Source organism: Aquarana catesbeiana, linkage group LG07, assembly GCF_042186555.1.
Source record: "Aquarana catesbeiana isolate 2022-GZ linkage group LG07, ASM4218655v1, whole genome shotgun sequence".
NCBI lineage: Eukaryota > Metazoa > Chordata > Amphibia > Anura > Ranidae > Aquarana > Aquarana catesbeiana.
In genome coordinates, this window is record NC_133330.1 from 199384456 (window position 1) to 199403396 (window position 18941).

Here is an 18941-nt window from a genome sequence, read left to right on the forward strand (position 1 = left end):
ACAGCCTGATGCTCCAGTGAGGGCAGGGGTTGGGGGGGCAGAGCAGAGAGCTGGTGACTGGTAGTCACCAGCTCTCTGCTCACTGAAGACTGTGAACTGAGCGATCAGTGGTCGTTGATCACTCATTTTTCAGTCTTAGAAGCTGCAGAGGACAGATGCACAATGGACCTAGATGCATCCACCTAGGTGAGTATAAATGTTTGTTTTTCTGACAGATAAATTGTCTGTTTAAATTAGATGTTACTAGATTTTATTAATTTTAGATTTTAACTATGTTTTAAAAAGTGTTCGTAAGAGTATAGGTAATTATATAATTGGTTGAGGGGATTGGTTTCTCAGCTACATTGGTCCAGGGTGGGGATTTTGGTGCATTGGTCTAGAACAGTGGTCTCCAAACTGTGGCCGGGGGGGCGGATGTGGCCCTTAGCTTGCTTTTATCTGGCCCTTGGGGCATTATTCCTCCCACTAATACGATGCACACTTCCTTCCACTGACACCAACATTGGGGTATAATTCCTGTCACTGATACCAACAATAGGGCTCTAATCCTTTCAATGACCCCAACTATGGGGCACTATTCTTCCCACTGACATCAACAGCAGGACATTATTCTTCCCACTGGCTCAATTGATGGTGTACTATTCCTTCCCCCTATAACAATGATGGTGCAAAATTCCTCCCATTGACACCAATGAACAGGCACTATTCCTCCCCTGATACCAACAATGAGGCAAGATTCCTCCCACTAATACCAATGATGAGGCATGAAGTATGTTTAATCATACCCGTATTCAAAAATATGGTACATGTGTATATGGCTTGTCAGCAGAAGTTTCACTGCCCCACACATCTAAGTTCCTCTTTACTTGGCACCTACCTTTGTCCTGGTCACCTGAGTGATTTAGGGGTTGGCAGCAGCTAAGCCCAAACCCCTGTAAAGGGGTCCCTGATAGAACACCAGGTTTCTCTTAAGTCTCGTACACACGGTTCGATTGTTGTACGACCAAGCGTCTGATTATTGTCAAAAGGGCGTGTGCAGGATTTTGTCTAGCATACTAACTATCCACAAATTGTCGTTCAACAAACACGAACGTAGTGACGTACTATGAGAGTATAAAGAGGAAGTTCATTAATTGAGCGCCGCACTTTGAGCCCCTTTTGCTAATTCCATGTTAGCATCTCTAATTTAATTTCTGTTGCTTTTTTTTCTGCACAATAAAAAAATTGTGTAAAATTATAGTTGGCTATGTGTTTTTCTTCAAATGACAGTTTGGGAGTTGGCAATTACATTAAAAACAACACAATGGAAAATTAACAAGGGACACCAACAACACCAACATCTTTGATCTTAAAAACTCAGGGATAATGGTGTTGTGGTAACTTCCCCAAAAAATCAAACAACAACCATAATATTAATATTATTTATATCACTACAAAACAAATGCCTTTTAAAATATGTTAACTACATCAGTATCACCAGCAAAGCAACTTTGTTATTATCCCATTAAAGAAGATGAGAATGTGTGCTGCTTTTCGACATTTCATCAATTGCCACGTCACAAATGTTAATTCTAGATTGCAACCAGTAGTTTACAAGACCGAACTCTTCACGGTCGTTCCTGGATTCCGATCATGCATGTTTGTACTTTCAACTTTTGTGTGACGATTTCTGTACTGACCATCTGAAAATCAGACATTAAGTTCACATCCGAAAAAATGTTATAGCCTGCACATCCAGCTTTTGTCTGACGAAAAAGTGAAGTCAGCTGTCGAAAGCACCGTACTAACGATCTGAAAATCTGCAGACAAAGATAAATATGATTTAAAAAGTGAGCCATGTATATATTGAATATCATTGCCAAGTTCTGTGTTCTAGCACTGCAGACATGGTTGTCAGTCTGACAAGTCAAATGCCTGTTCATGCTCCTTTGTCACATTGTAACCACTTGAAGTGTCATGTTCAAGAACACAGCATCTATAAAGCAGATTAGCTATAGCTCCCTTGTGTATTGTTTGAGCTTTCTGAATCAGCAGGATGGGCTCTCAGTGATGCTGAGATACACACACCACTCACTCCTTCAGGCACCAGACGGTCACTTCATCAGCCTTCTCTTCACACCTCTCATTCACTGGTTGCTGGATAATTCAGTTCTACACATCCTACTCAGAGTGAATTTGTCCTCACAAAATTTTGCATACACATACTGTACATATTTAAAAAAAACGTAAGATGACCGTACCAACATTTTGTTACAGTATCTGACGTTCTTGTGCAAGTAATGAGATTTGTGGGCTTTTAAAGAGGACCATATATATGCATGCAAGAATCTGTATATTCATCATTACTTGAATTGTGCAGATGTACTTGTATAAGCCGTGTATTTGTGCTGTTTTGCTTTACTCATTCTGGCTTCTGTATTTATTTCTAAAACCTAATAAAAATGTCTCCAAAGAAAGATTTATGCCCCGTACACATGGTCGAACTTTGTTCGGACATTCCGACAACAAAATCCTAGGATTTTTTCCGACGGATGTTGGCTCAAACTTGTCTTGCATACACACGGTCACACAAAGTTGTCGGAAAATCCGATCGTTCTAAACACGTTGACGTAAAACACGTACGTCGGGACTATAAACGGGGCAGTGGCCAATAGCTTTCATCTCTTTATTTTTTCTGAGCATGCGTGGCACTTTGTCCGTCGGATTTGTGTACACACGATCGGAATTTCCGACAACGGATTTTGTTGTCGGAAAATTTTATATCCTGCTCTCAAACTTTGTGTGTCGGAAAATCCGATGGAAAATGTGTGATGGAGCCTACACACGGTCGGAATTTCCGACAACAAGGTCCTATCACACATTTTCGGTCGGAAAATCCGACCGTGTGTACGGGGCATAAGTGTCAGGCTCAAAGTAGAAGAATAAAAAAAAGCAGACAAAATAGGTAGGAGAACCCTGCAAGTAGGATCCAAAAGAATAGTAGAAAGTACAATTAAAGGGAATTGTACTTTACTACATATATTAAGAATACAAATGTGGCCAGGAGAGGGAGCTTTCACTGTTGGATGTAAACAAACGTGGCCATCGGATCTCAATAAGTATCCATCTAAGGAGGGGGGGGGGTGTCATTTAGGTCAGGGCCAGGGGGCAAAAAGAATAAGTGCACGCTGTCTGAAAGTGTAAAAGTGTACTTTATTGTTATTATGTGGGTAGAGTAGTTGGAGGCGTTTGTCTTCAGTGAGGATATATAGCTTGGGGTGTCGATGACTGGGACCTTTTGTATGAATTCGCTTTCCATTTAAAAAATATACTTTTTTGTATAAATCATACTAAGGTGGGATATGATCAACATGTATAAATACATAAGTGGTCCATATAGTGAACTTGGTGGTGAGTTATTCATTTTAAAGTCATCTCAGAGGACAAGGGGGCACTCTACATCTAGAGGAAAAAAGATTTCATTGCCAAATACGGAAAGGTTTCTTCACAGTCAGAGCTGTGAAAATGTGGAATAGACTCCCGCCAGAGGTGGTTCTGGCCAGCTCAGTTGATTGCTTTAAAAAAGGCCTTGATTCTTTCCTAAATGCACATAATATAACTGGATAGTAACATTTATAGGTAAAGTTTACCCAGGGAAAATCTGATTGCTTCTCGGGGGATCAGGAAGGAATTTTTTACCCTGCTGTAGAAAAATGGATCATGCTTTGCTGTTTTTTTTTGCCTTCCTCTGGATCAACTGTGGGTAAAGGATTGTGTGTATGGGATTGTACTATTTTTATTTTTTTATTTGGTTGAACTAGATGGAATAAAAGTAACAACTTAGTACTAAACTACACAGGTGATTTATATCACTTGTTTGCTAAAATTGCCTGCAGTAACACTCTTCTTTAGCAAGTTTGTTTTCTGTTTGGTCAGCTATATAAGCAGTTTTTAGTAACAGGATTGTGCATGTCGTTGTGCACGAATTCGCACTGCTCATGATCAGGCACATAGCATGGAGTCACTGTAATATTAGATCTGTTATTTTCTTTGGGAAGAGCAGTTTATTGCATGTAGTTGGTATTTTAACAATTTGGCAACAAGCAAAGATTGTCTTAAAAAAAAAAGGGGGGAATTGGGAATATTTAGACAAAGAAGAAAATGGTGTGTGCATCCCATCTTGTAAAACATCGGAGGTACATGTTTGTATGGCAGTTTCCATCCAGGGTGTAGAAAAGGATCCCCATTCAGAAACGTTAGGGAGAGGCTGAAAGAGGGTGCCTACCTAGGATGAATGAACTACTGGCCTACCAGCATCGTGATCTATCTCTAATTATATGCATTAATGGAAATGTATATATTTATAAGACGTATACTGGTATATTTTTTCAAATTATTTTTGATGATTTTTTTTTCAAATAACTTCATTAAATTGTATAGGCTTCCTCTGCAGTCAGTAAAATTCATACAAATAGCTTACAGTGTTAATAAAAACTAATTCTAATACCAGTAAATGCTAAGTTATTTTAATGCAGTAAAAATGTAAATGGCATGCTAAGATATGTCAGTCCAGTGGCTTGTAATGAGGAGGTTATAACACCAGCGTACACTCCTCTCAACTTGCATTTTCTTTTGGTTTCTTTTTGTGTTCTTCTATTTCTGGTAAGCCTCTAAAGGATTTGTCAGGAAATGCTGCACACAAACATAAAAAAAATGGGAGAAAAACAGGGATTGATCAGGGTTGATTTACTAAAGGCAAATAGATTGTGCATTTACACTTATTTTCCCCAGCACTTAGTGTCTCAGTTCAAAGAAAATATATAAAAAAAAGCACATTTTTGCTTGCACATGATTGGATGATGTAAATGAGCAGAACTTCACCACAAACACTAAATTTTGGAGAAAATTCGTTCACTTGCAAAGTGCACAGCCTATTTGCCTTTAGAAAATCAATCCCGGCGTGCATTTTAAAGGATACATTCACCTTTCGTAACATGTTACACCCTTATTCAGGGTGTAACATGTTAGGAAAGACCGCCCCCCGCACCTCCCCAATCCCCGCTGTGACAGCTAGAGGGGTTCTTCTCCCACCCGCTAGCTGTCACAATAAAAAAAAAGAGCCCAAAAAGGGCCCCACCCGGCAGCGTCACTGATTGACAGGGCTGTCTGTTCATGGAAAACTACAAGGTCTGGCAACCTTTGTGGCTGTTGGCTTGTAGTTTTTAATGATCTACCACAGTGCTCCACAGCGCCATGGTAGTTCATTCATGCTTCCTGTCAGTTTGTATATGCTTGCCTGTACATCCAGTATAAGATCTGCCAGTGTATCACAGATACACTGGCAGATCTGCTGAAGACCTGCATGGCACCAGCAATCTGCTGATTGCTGGTGCAATGCTTTACAGGCCCAAAAAAATAAAAATAAATGCACATTTAAAAAATGTGCATTTATTATTTTTTTACCAAAAAGTGAACTTATCCTTAAAGTGGTTGTAAACCCTTACAGACCACTTTGACCTACAGGTAAGCCTAGATTAAGGCTTACCTGTAGGTCCAAGAAATATCTCCTAAACCTACACGGTTTGGGAGATATTTGCAAAAAGACAGGCACCGATGTCTGCGGTGCGCAGGCGCACTGAGCATGCCGCTGCTAACAGCGATATGCCGTTAGTGGCAGCTCCCGTGCGCATGCGCGGGAGTGACTTCATCGTGGCTCCGGCCAATCACATCGCTGGAGCCATGATACCCAGACACTCTGTAGCAGAGGGGACAGCGGTGACATCCCAGGCTCCTCTGTCAGGTAAGTGACACATAATGGGCTACTATGCAATGCATAGTAGCCCATTATGCTTTACCTTTGCAGAGAAACAAAGAGGAAGTAAAGCCATTAGGGTTTACTTAATCTTTAACATGGTTGAGTGGCTGACTTACCCAGACTAGCTGAAATAGTGTGACCTGATCTTAAGCAAGACATCCCAAAAATATATACATGAACTGAAACTGTTTTTTTTTTTTAAACACAAATGAGCCAAAGTATGTTTTATCAGTAACAACAGGAAGTGTTTGACAGAAGTGTGTCCCAATAAAGAAGGTTGCACTAGTTACTAAAGATGGCCATGCATTAAAAGAATTTTATTCAAGAAAAATATGTTTTGGTATTCCAACAGCTAATGGAGTCAAATCCACAATTGTTTTTTGCTTTTTTTTTTAACGTAGTGCCCTCAAGCGAGCACATTTCTGTAGATGATTGTTGTTTTCCTTGAGGAAATTCCATTCATGGATGTTAAAAGCAAATTATATTTTGAACTACTTTTGCATGACATTCATCAAGTCTCTGATGAATTATCATCGAATTATCGATTGCACTGGCACGATTTTTTTATATGAGCATTTGTATAAACCTCTAGCAGTCTATGGCAAGATAGTTCACATAGTTTTCCACAACACATACTGATATTTCAATTAAAGTGGTTCTAAAAGCTCAAGGTTTTTTACCTTCTTGCATTCAATGTAGGAAGGTAAAAAACCTTCTCTGTTCAGCAGCCCCCCAATACTTACGTGAGCTCGATTGCAATCCAACCATGTGCACAAGAGCTTCGGTTCTCCGGGGAGTCTCCCTCCTTATTGGCTGAGCTTAATCACAGCCAGTAAGCCAATGAGAAGAGAGGGTGTGAGGCCGAGAAGCTGTTCTGTGTGTGAATGGACACGCAGAGCAGCGGCTGGGAAATGAGTCTGCTTGGGTGCCTCCATAGCAATCTACTTGCTCCGGGGGCACTCGGTAGAAGGGAAGGGTCTTGAGGGCTGGCGGGGGACCCGAGAAGAGGAGGATCAAGGCTGCTCTGTGCAAAACCATGATACAGAACAGGTAAGTATGACATGTTTGTCATTTTTAAAAAAAGTGCCTTTAATATCACTTTAATTTGTGTTTAGATATGGTACTGTAAAATCATTGCGTGTGTTTTTTATAAATAGAAGTGCTATGGGTTTCTGCTTGTACCCATATACTGACAAGGACCCCTGGCATGTCTGTGCATGCACAGGATCTCGTACTGGAGCACTTCAACACTGCCTCTTGGGTTGTGACTAAAGCCTAGTACACACCAATAGTTTTTTTTTTCCATTCAACCCAGCAGGGCTGAATGAAAAAAATTGACAGCTCAGGAGGAGCCGCTGTACTTACTATCCAACATTAGTACAGCAATCATACCTGCTGTTCTGTTGTGTTATGACAGGAGGACGCCCCCGCCCCCCCCCCCCGCCAGAACACTCTGGTCCGCGCTTTCAGCCATTCGCTGAGAGCTCTGATCGACGGACCTTTTTCTGTCATGCCCCTTCGACTGAAGCCGGTTGAAAGGAAAGAACCGTCTGCAGTACACATGGGTTTCTATTGATGCCATCTGACAATTGACCCATGTGTACTAGGCTTTAGGCATTCTAGTAGGCAGCAGGTTACTGGAAATATGTCATCCTTGCCTGGGTGAGGTTTCGGAAAATGGAATTTTTTTTTTTTTTTTTTGGTGAAGGTCTGCTTTAGGCTTGGCAAAGCATAAACTGGTTGAAAATGTCCAAGTGCTATTAGAGCACTCAAGTGTGGAAAGTGCCTGTTAATGAGTTAACTCCCATTTGGCCCATTAGAGCGATTCTGAAATCAGTTGTTTATTTTTGCCTGTGTTTGTTGTAGACACCCCAGTACTGTTCTCATCACATGGGAAACATTTCTGTTAGCTGAAAATAGTCAAATCCAGCCACTAGGTTTTTCTGCCAGAACCTGTTGGGTGGTTGTTTGCTAAAGACTGATGGTCTTGGCAGAAGATGATCACAATTGTGAAAACAACCACAGTACACTGAAAAAAGGATGCTGTGAGTGATCTGTATACTGCACGATATGAGAAGGTGACCAGCACATCACAAAATGTGTTAATTGAACAGTAATGTAAAGTAAGCCTCTTTACCGGTACTTTTTATTTACACATAAATAAAAATGAACTATGCACATCTATTTGGTAGTGTCCACCAGTAATGTCAGCACTGCAAAACGTTGGAATTAGCAACATGATCCACCCATGAGGTCCATTGGGGACAGAAGGAAGTATTTGCTCTTTTCAAACACATGTAACTGACGTTTACTGTATTCTATCAGTTTTGAACCTTGCCCAGGTTGTAATTTAGCACAGAAAGATTTACATTAGCATTCTTTAACGCTTAGTTTATACAAGGATCTAAAAAATTGTGCCTACGGCTTCTTAAATGCTTAAATACCGCAGCCCAGATTGCTGTCAGTGGCTTCCCTGGGCATGTCCTCTGTTTACAAGAGCCCTGACACCCCTGCCAGTACATGACATTTAAAAACTGGAGAGTGAGGGAAAAAGCACTGGTTTGATGGACACTCATCTGACACAGTACTGTGTTGTTGACAACAAATACATTGGTAATATTGTGAGCCAGAGCTTTTTCTTGCATGTGAAGTCATGCTAACCTGATATGACTATTCCACGTTCATACAATCTCACTTCCCATGCAGATATTTAAAAGGGAAGAATTTCCTTTTATTAAAGGGCATACTGCTTCTGCAGTGATGGCTATAAAATGTCTATAAGTAGGTCCATCGAGTTTGTCAATACCTGTATGTGAAAAATGAAATAATTCAATATTCTGATGGTTAGAATCCAGAATTAAAACTTGAAGAAGCCAGCCATTCACATTAGCAGAAATGGCTACTGGATACACTTGTTTAACCACTTGGCTTAATCACTTCAGCCCCAGAAGGATTTATCCCCTTAAAGGGTAACTAAAGGTTGTGCCATTGTAACAAGAGAATTAGTGTTATTCCCTTAACCTGGCGATGGTCATAAAGTTTAAGGCTGGTAGTTGTGTAAACTTCATTTAACACACTACCTGGCAATTTCCTATTGTACATTTGAATGCGGGGCATTCATTTAATTGAAGTGGCTTTCATTGTGTGCTCTCCATTGTTGTGTTTTGACATAGAAAAATCCATTCTGTATGTTTTTAAAAAGCTCAGTTCATTGAACTGTAGAGTTGTGGGCATTTGCAGTGATTTTAACACGTTCTGGACAAAAATATGAAAACCATTATTATAGTAAAAAGTGTTTAGTATTTATACACTGCATTTAGCACTAAATATTTACTTGATGGTAATGTGCATTTCTTGGCTTTAAAATCAATAATGTGCCCCCAGCCCCTGCAGCAATAAAGTAAATATAAAAGTGTACTTCCATTCAGCAGAAATGTGAATTGCCATTGCTCTGCTAACCCAGGGCCAGTGCAGTGTTTACCAGTTATGTAGCCCTTCATGTCCTTGTACATGTAAGAAACTTTGTTGATGGGGTCTGGCCAGAGAGAATGATGACATCCTAACCAAACTCCGTATTTAGCTATGTGCATGTGATGTGATGGGACAAATGAGGACTGTGATAGTAAGCACTGTACTGCCTTTGGGCAGTGTGGCTTATGTTTGCTTGAAGAGGAACTTCACCTAAAAGGGAAGTCCCGCTTTCTCTCTTAGCATTATGGCAGGGATGCAACCTGACCCCACCAACACTGATATGCTTCCATGCTTGGCTGATTAATGGGTTCATGCATACGGACTTATAGGCATTTTTTATACCTAGCATGAATCTCCCAGTGGAACTTCCGCATTCAGGACAACCATTGAAAACATGCAAATATAGGTAACCCTAAGGCAACAAAGTATCCATGTTTATAGGCGTTGGCCATGTTCAGCCATTCACTTCAATGGCAGACTGTGGCACGTGTGGCTCCCAGGGCACAGGGAGCCACCAGGAAATTGGCATAAAAAAGTGCTAGAATATGTGCTAGAATATTCCACGTGAAGAGAGGGGAGCTGACAGGATGACCAGGTATTTTATAGGAAATGTCTAAGACATTAAGCAACTGTCAAGGTTTACAAGAAACTGTATTAATACACCATTGCAAAAAATTAATATTATTTTTAGAGTTAACATTTATTTTAAAGCAAGCTGACTTTTAATTTAATTTTTTAAACAAAAGTTGTTCCTGTTTAACACCGTTTTAATTCTTAGTTTATTGTAGTCGGCCCTAATTAACTTTTTTGGTTTTGTTCAGTAATGTTTTTAAGTGTTCCATAATATTTATACTTTTTATCAAAATTAAGACAATTTTTTGTTAAATAAGCAATCCTCAAATTAGAAAAACATATGGTTTATGGATTGCATAAAAAATTATTTTTGCTAGACAGTTTTACCAAAAGAAAACCTTGCTTTTCCTAAAAAAATAAATAAATAAAAAATTACAAAAATACACACACATATATATATACTTAATACTTAAGTAATGGCAGTGCTCTTGCTAAATAAACAGGCCCATAACAAAAAATTGCTCTGACTTACAGGGGGTATACAGGTGGAACATGTAAAGCAACAACGAAAAATTGTTTGCTATATTTATAGATTTACATTACCTACTTTAAATCTAGAGAAATAAATGTTATGTTGTTTGTAAGAATTTTCATTCTTTGGTGGGGAAATGTCAGTATTATTGCCTCTAGTGGTTACATTCTATTCTCACTCCTCTGATTAATGCTTTGTGTCAATTATTTACAGACCCTTCCTTACTGTGGAAGTTCCCGGAGGATTTCTCTGACCAGGTCAGTAACATCACAAGGAGGCTTGATTTTGTTAACATTAAAGCCCTAGTGAGCACTGCTGGATGTAATGATGTGTACAGACCTTTGCTACTTGCAAAATCTCTGGGCAGCCAAGAAGAATCTCGGTTTCTGAGTGTAGTACATAACTGACTTTATGTTTTTTAAATTGCTGGATCTGACTCAGTAAAGCTATCCATACATGGCTCGAGATCTGACTCAATAAAGCTAGCCATACATGGCTCGAGATCTGACTCAGTAAAGCTAGCCATATGTGGCTCGAGATCTGACTCATTAAAACTAGCCATATGTGGCTCAAGATCTGACTCAGTAAAGCTAGCCATACGTGGCTCGAGATCTGACTCAGTAAAGCTAGCCATACGTGGCTCGAGATCTGACTCCGTAAAGCTAGCCATACGTGGCTCGAGATCTGACTCATTAAAACTAGCCATACGTGGCTCAAGATCTGACTCAGTAAAGCTAGCCATACGTGGCTCGAGATCTGACTCAGTAAAGCTAGCCATACGTGGCTCGAGATCTGACTCAGTAAAGCTAGCCATACGTGGCTCGAGATCTGACTCTGTAAAGCTAGCCATACGTGGCTCGAGATCTGACTCAGTAAAGCTAGCCATACGTGGCTCGAGATCTGACTCAGTAAAGCTAGCCATACGTGGCTCGAGATCTGACTCAGTAAAGCTAGCCATACGTGGCTCGAGATCTGACTCAGTAAAGCTAGCCATACGTGGCTCGAGATCTGACTCAGTAAAGCTAGCCATACGTGGCTCGAGATCTGACTCAGTAAAGCTAGCCATACGTGGCTCGAGATCTGACTCAGTAAAGCTAGCCATACGTGGCTCGAGATCTGACTCCGTAAAGCTAGCCATACGTGGCTCGAGATCTGACTCAGTAAAGCTAGCCATACGTGGCTCGAGATCTGACTCAGTAAAGCTAGCCATACGTGGCTCGAGATCTGACTCAGTAAAGCTAGCCATACGTGGCTCGAGATCTGACTCAGTAAAGCTAGCCATACGTGGCTCGAGATCTGACTCAGTAAAGCTAGCCATACGTGGCTCGAGATCTGACTCAGTAAAGCTAGCCATACGTGGCTCGAGATCTGACTCAGTAAAGCTAGCCATACGTGGCTCGAGATCTGACTCAGTAAAGCTAGCCATACGTGGCTCGAGATCTGACTCAGTAAAGCTAGCCATACGTGGCTCGAGATCTGACTCAGTAAAGCTAGCCATACGTGGCTCGAGATCTGACTCAGTAAAGCTAGCCATACGTGGCTCGAGATCTGACTCAGTAAAGCTAGCCATACGTGGCTCGAGATCTGACTCAATAAAGCTAGCCATACGTGGCTCGAGATCTGACTCAGTAAAGCTAGTCATACGTGGCTCGAGATCTGACTCATTAAAACTAGCCATATGTGGCTCGAGATCTGACTCAGTAAAACTAGCCATACATGGCTCGAGATCTGACTCAATAAAGCTAGCCATATGTGGCTCGAGAGCTGACTCAAAAAAGTATATATATATATATATATATACTTTATATATATATATATATTTTTTTTATATATATATATATATATATATATATATATATATATATATATATGCAAATAATTTACTGTAATCTTCAAGTCCTCAAGTCATGTAAATCAGCAGCAGCTACCATACAGTTGCGAGCATCCCTGCTCTTCCTCAGGCTGTCTAGCTTTGTGTAACATTCTATCAAAAACCTTTCTATTTTAAATCCCAACACTGGTGGGTGTTGCCCCACAGGTGTGTCCCATGCTTCCAATTGAAAGCACATCAGAATAAATTAACCCCATACAGGTTCAAGATCAATACCTACCCAAAACCACTAAACTAATTCCAATATAATAAGTCCGAATATCTATCATCTAACATCAAACTGCAACAATATATTATACAGGGTTATACATGAAAAAGAGAATGCTACAAAAGCAAAAATGCACATCAATAGTATAATAAATGACTTTACATGTACACCTAATCATTAATTTACATCATACATTAGTATTCAATAAACAACTCTATCATGAAATGATCAAAAAAATCTGCTCGTGACTCCATCCCATTTTCATTCATTATTCTATGATGTATCCCATGTCTCCCATTCATCAAGGTTCGATCCTATCTGGAAAGAAACATGCAATATAATCGCTAACTGATCATTCATAGAAATAAGTATCGATCATAATCCCTATTAATTCCCTCTGAATATAGGGATCGTAATTTGTTGGTCTACCAAACTTCTCTCTGTCTAAGTTTTAGTATCCTATCACCCCCTCTTTTGTCTCGAAGAACCTCCTCAAGCACCATGAATCTCAGGTCTGAGTCTTGATGTACTTTTTCTAGAAAATGCCTGGATACAGGCAGACCTGTCTGTTTAATAGTTTACATGGGCAAGTGAGGATATAAATCATTTAGGAGGATTGACATGTGAAGAAACCTTTTATCGCGACCTTATCCCCATTCCTGGGATGGATATAATGGTCACCTTTTAACATAAGTTTGCACTGAATGCAATCCAGGCAGGGAAAACACCCTTTCCTTTTCTTGCTCAGAAACGTAATTTTTGATGTATATTCCCTGGGTCTATATTCATATCTTACCAGTGCATCTCGCAACGTTTTATTCCTTCTAAAGGCGTTTAATGGTGTTTGTTGAAAGACCTCAATCTGTGGATAGGAACGTTTCAAAAGGGGTCAGTGCTTCCTAATGATTCTAAACACATGCTCGCTATAGTTCTTGTGAAATAATGTTAGTGGGATATCCTCGTTCATGGAACTTAAGACACATCTCTTTCAATTTTGTGTTCCTCACAGCCTTATTGCTAACTATTCTTTTGACCCGTAGGAGTTGACTCCTTATAATCGATCGAAAAACATGGGGGGATGAAAACTGTCATATAGTAGTAGTTGATTTCTATCTGTTGGTTTGACATACAAGTCGGATTCTGTCAGTGTAAATTCTGGTATCCAAAAATGGAACCGATTCACCCCCATGTTCATTTTGAATTTTATCTCTGGACAGAAATCATTACACATCGCATCAAAGGCAAGTAAGGATTCACTGTTGCCACGCCATAGTGATTTTTTAATAAATCATTCTGAAATACATATCTGTGCTCAAATTCATTCATAAACCTACAAGCATATGGCGGGGCAACATTTGAGCCCATCGCAACTCCTTTCAGTTGCACAAAAAACTGATCCTTAAACAGAAAGTAGTTTGATAGTACAAGCTGGAATAATTTCTCAAAAAATGATATTTGCACATCTGAGTAGTTATTGCAGCTTCTGATCAATTCCATCAAAATGTATAAGCTAGCAACATCCCAAGTGACCAAAATCTCATTGCCTGGACACTGGGGAATGTCCTTGACTTTACGAAGAAAGTCATTGGTGTCCTTAAGGTGGGATTTTGTATTTTTCACAAGGGGAGCTAATACTTTGTCCAGAAGCTGTGCAATCGGAACAAAAATAGAATCTTGCCCTGAGACTATAGGACGTCCAGGTGGAGAATGACTGTCCTTGTGTACTTTCGGTAAAATATATAAAACAGGGATTCGTGTATGGGTAGGTAACAAAAAATCAAATAGGTCACGGGTGATTATCCCCTCTTTCAAAGCAGGTTTTAGAATACTTTCAAGTTGTTTCCTGATTTGCCAAGTAGGATCATTAGGCCCCTTTTTGTAAATAGTTTGGTCACTTAATTGACAAAGGATTTCATCCTCATAGAACTGTGGGTCCATGACAACTACCTGGCCCTTTTTGTCCACCGGCTTCAATATGATATCATCCCATCGGCTAAGATTCCTCAAAGCCGATCGCTCTGTGTATGATAGGTTATTCGGTACATGATCTCTATAACCAATATGAGAGACCAGTTCTTTCACTTCCCGAGTTACCTCTTTCACAAATGTTTCAACAGCAGCATATGTAGTAGGTGGTACTAATTTGGGTTTTCATCATCAGGCCCAACGATTTACAGTTCAAAGAATTATCTATGGGATCCTCATCAAAAAAAGGTTTATGAACAAAATGTACCTTCCATCTAATGTTACGAAATAATCTGTATAAATCTTGATCAAGCTGAAATGAAACAAGATGGCTTTTAGGACAAAAAGAGAGACCACGATTTATCAATCCTACCTCGTCTGATGACAGGAACCATCGTGAGATGTTATGAACTAGGGATCACTGGATCGACCTCGATTGCCTCGTGGCTGTCGATAATGATCCTGACCGGGTATCTCCTCTCTGTTCATCTGGGATATCGTTTGCATGCGAGAATATCCCCCTCTCCGGCCCTGTGATAAAAAATTGGACGAGGAGTCTGTGTCAGTATTGGCTGAAGAGTTATCAGACATCTCTCTCCTTGTTCCTCTATAGTTGGGCCCGAAAGGGTGTTTTCCCTGCCTGAATTGCATTCAGTGCAAACTTATGTTAAAAGGTGACCATTATATCCATCCCAGGAATGGGGATAAGGTCCCGATAAAAGGTTTCTTCACATGTCAATCCTCCTACGTGATTTATATCCTCACTTGCCCATGTAAATCATTATATGTCGGTGAAACCACCCAGAAAATTAAGGACAGAATCGCACAACATTGCAGCACCATAAGACATAAACAGCCAGGTCTGCCTGTATCCAGGCATTTTCTAGAAAAAGGACATCAAGACTCAGACCTGAGATTCATGGTGCTTGAGGGGTGATAAGATACTAAAACTTAGACAGAGAGAAGTTTGGTGGATCAACAAATTCCGATCCCTATATTTCGAGGGAATTATTAGGGATTATGGTCTATACTTATTTCTATGAATGATCAGTTAGCGATTATATTGCATGTTTCTTTCCAGATAGAACCTTGATGAACGGGAGACATGGGATACATCGTAGAATATTGAATTAAAATGGGATGGAGTCATGAGCAGATTTTTTGATCATTTCATGATAGAGTTGTTTATTATATACTAATGTATGATGTAAATTAATGATTAGGTGCACATGTAAAGTCATTTATTATACTATTGATATGCATTTTTGATACCAAGAATCAGATTCGAATCCCCTCTTAGTGTTTTGCTTTTGTAGCATTCTCTTTTTCATGTATAACCCTGTGTGATATATTGTTGCAGTTTGATGTTAGATGATAGATATTCAGACTTATTATATTGGAATTAGTTTAGTGGTTTTGGGTAGGTATTGATCTTGAACCTGTATGGGGTTAATTTATTCTGATGTGCTTTCAATTGGATGCATGGGACACACCTGTGGGGCAACACCCACCGGTGTTGGGATTTAAAATAGGAAGGTTTTTGATAGAATGTTACACAAAGCTAGACAGCCTGAGGAAGAGCAGGGATGCTCGCAACTGTACGGTAGCTGCTGCTGATTTACATGAATTGATGACTTGAAGATTACAGTAAATTATTTGCATTTGGAGAATGTGTCCCTTTGCTGTTTTTAATCGGATATCGGTGGAAGACAGGGAGCCCACGTTGACATTGCTCCAGTTGAACCAGGACAAGAGAGGGAAGTAACCCACCCAAAGTTTTTATATATATTTATATATATAATAATTTGTATGGCCTAAGGGCTGAAAGTGACTAAGCTCAGTGAAATCCTAACAACACTGTTATCACCCAAAATAATGTACAGAGAAGGCCTCTGCAGAAGAAGAGATATTATACTGGTCTCTCTTTGGTGATCTGTTTCTCTTGTCTTCACTTTATCGAAGTGCTGCAGCCCTTGTAGGCTCTCCAACATTCATGACTTCTAGGGGTGGTGGATGACTAGGCCTCTTTTAGGTATAGTAGGAAATGGTTAAAACCACGGTCATGTTTTTTTTTACCATTTGTGTCCCATTGTGGAGATTTCCCTTTGCTTATTTTCTTGTAGACTAAATAGGGCATTTGAGCATATCTTTCCAAGGTAAAGGAAATTCCCTCTTAAAGAGTTGTCATGTTCACAAGTTTGCCCAATTGAAGATTTCCCACCTATCCCTTTTTTGGTGGCAACTCAACATTTTTTATTTTCCGACTGTGTTAATCCTGGTCCCAATGTTTGTATGGGGTAAATATGCAATGAGACATGTAAAATAAATAAATATAGGGATAAAATCATTCTGTTCTGTGTGGTTAGTAAATGATTCAGAAATGTGCATCTTAGGCTGGCCATACATTATAGAATTTTCTTACAATTTTCTGTACAATTTTCTTTAGATTTACCTTCAACAATGTAGTGCAAGGACCTGCCTAATTGGATACAATTGACAGTGTTGTTTAGTTTTGACCTCATATGATTTGGTTTTTGGTAAATCTATAGGAAAATTGTACAAGGGCGTTGAACATGTATTGCAAGCCTTACTCAGTTACTCATGTGAGTTTATTTCTTACCGTCAAAGTACCAGGTCTGCATTCCATCTAGTTCACCTGCTTTGTTTGCTGTGGCACGTGTGACATCCCTATTGAAGACACACAAGTCTTTACCACTTAATCTGGGGTTAATGGATACATCTGCATTGGTATTTAAAGGGTAATCCTGTTTCCTAATTTTTATCTTAATTTCTTGCATCTGAAGGTTTTTTTTTTTTTAAACTTTCATTCAGATGATTACATTATCAAGCATAATCATTCTCTTTTGAACAATTCTAGTAGCTGGTGTCCAAGTCCTATACACAGAATAATGCTAGGTTCTTGCACTGTTTAACATGGTTGCCTTTTTTTTCCTAAATGCTAGCAATATTTAAAGCAATAAAATCCTGATGATTTAGAGTAAAAGTAAAAAGAATTAAAAATATTATAATTATTTTTTTTAAGATTAGTTATATTTGATTTACAATTTTGGCTTTGTTAGAAATAATCTTGTAAGGCCACTGTTTGCGGTGCAGTTAATTGTGTGTAATCCATTTAAAATCACTTGCAAGTAAATAGTCTTTGTTGTATTGAAGGGTTAAAAGAGCAGGTCGGGGATTAGGAGGAAGAAACGTTTTTTCTTTTGCTGGAAGGATATTTTTTGGAAGTCTAACCAGCATATGGCACCAGCCAGGCACCCCCCTTCCCATACAAGCTCTTTTGGCTGCCAAGGCCCTTTTGTTTGAGGCCCATTGTTACCAGGACTTATTGACAGTTGTAGAACGCAGCTCAAGACACGAGGGACATCTCCCACCTCGGGGAGAGGCACAAGCATGGATTATGGAAATATGAATTGATCTTTAAGAGAAGGGCCCTCCTCTGTTCTGCAGAAGTATAATGAAGTGGGGGAGAGGGGCTGTGACACAATGTGAACACTAAGAATGGGCTAGAAGCTCGCCCTTCCCAGCTGTTGGCAAAAAAAAAAAAAATACTGCGTTTGTACATCTTAGGGACTTGTGAAAATGTAGAGGATAATGAAGCTACTTGTTAGACATATTTTGAAATAATGTATGCAGCAGTGTTTAATCCCCTTACATCCAGGCAATGGTTTAATAATGCAGAGGATGTTACCAGCAGGACTCAAGATAAAGTCTGACAATTTTACTTGTGGGAAAAATAAGCTAATGTATGTGGGACTGACTGTGGTGCATGTGTATAGATGAATGGATATTTTAATAATTTTATTATTTATTGCTGCAAAGTATGTCTGAAGCACAGTCATTGTTCTGCTGCATCTTTTTGATTAGCATGTTTTCTTTTGCTTTCTTTCTCTGTAACACTAATTTTCTTATTACTGTTTTTTGTTACTCCTCCAATGCATTTTACTATTTTTCTGCACATCATCTCTCCTACTATACCTGCTCTGTTTTCCCCACCCATCGTTCGCTGTTGTGTAGAATCCTCACTCTATGATTTTCACAGTTGGTATGACTCATCTTCCATTGTTATTTTGTATTGCTTCGCTCAATACTTTTTTTAGTCTACCTTATAATTAAGAAACTGTAATGCTGTAACTGTTCCTGTAGTCTGTACATTGGACGCATTACAGCTTCTTGCACCAAATACAAAGCAATGGGTGAAAATGGCCATAGCAGGAAGGAGTAGATTTGCAGCAGTGTGAACTTGGCACCTGGACTCTGACACATAAATGAAATGTCAAATGACAAGCACTGTTGTTGAGAAACTATACAGTTACACTGACATTATTCATGTATTTCTGACTGCAATAACCTCTTTTATTAAACATTTGAGATTGAAGACCTGACAGTTCGGTATATAAGGCTAATAGTTATTATCTAGAAAAGGATGATTGCAACAAGAAAACTAACACAAAATGAGTGTATTATACAGCAATAATTTTCCCGCACC

At 39.4% G+C, this 18941-nt stretch overlaps 1 protein-coding gene across 6 annotated transcripts in view; it reads left to right on the top strand.

The window, feature by feature from the left end:
- The window catches only part of DENND1B (DENN domain containing 1B), a 422418-nt gene that overhangs the window by 108489 nt on the left and 294988 nt on the right, over positions 1-18941 (top strand). For all 6 annotated transcript variants that reach the window (XR_012235321.1, XM_073592973.1, XM_073592974.1 and 3 more), the window contains exon 3: positions 10584-10627. Coding sequence is in view for 5 of the 6 variants with exons in the window: in XM_073592973.1 (XP_073449074.1) it covers positions 10584-10627 (44 nt within the window). In the remaining variant the exon portion in view is untranslated. The remainder of the gene's footprint in view (positions 1-10583; positions 10628-18941) is intronic.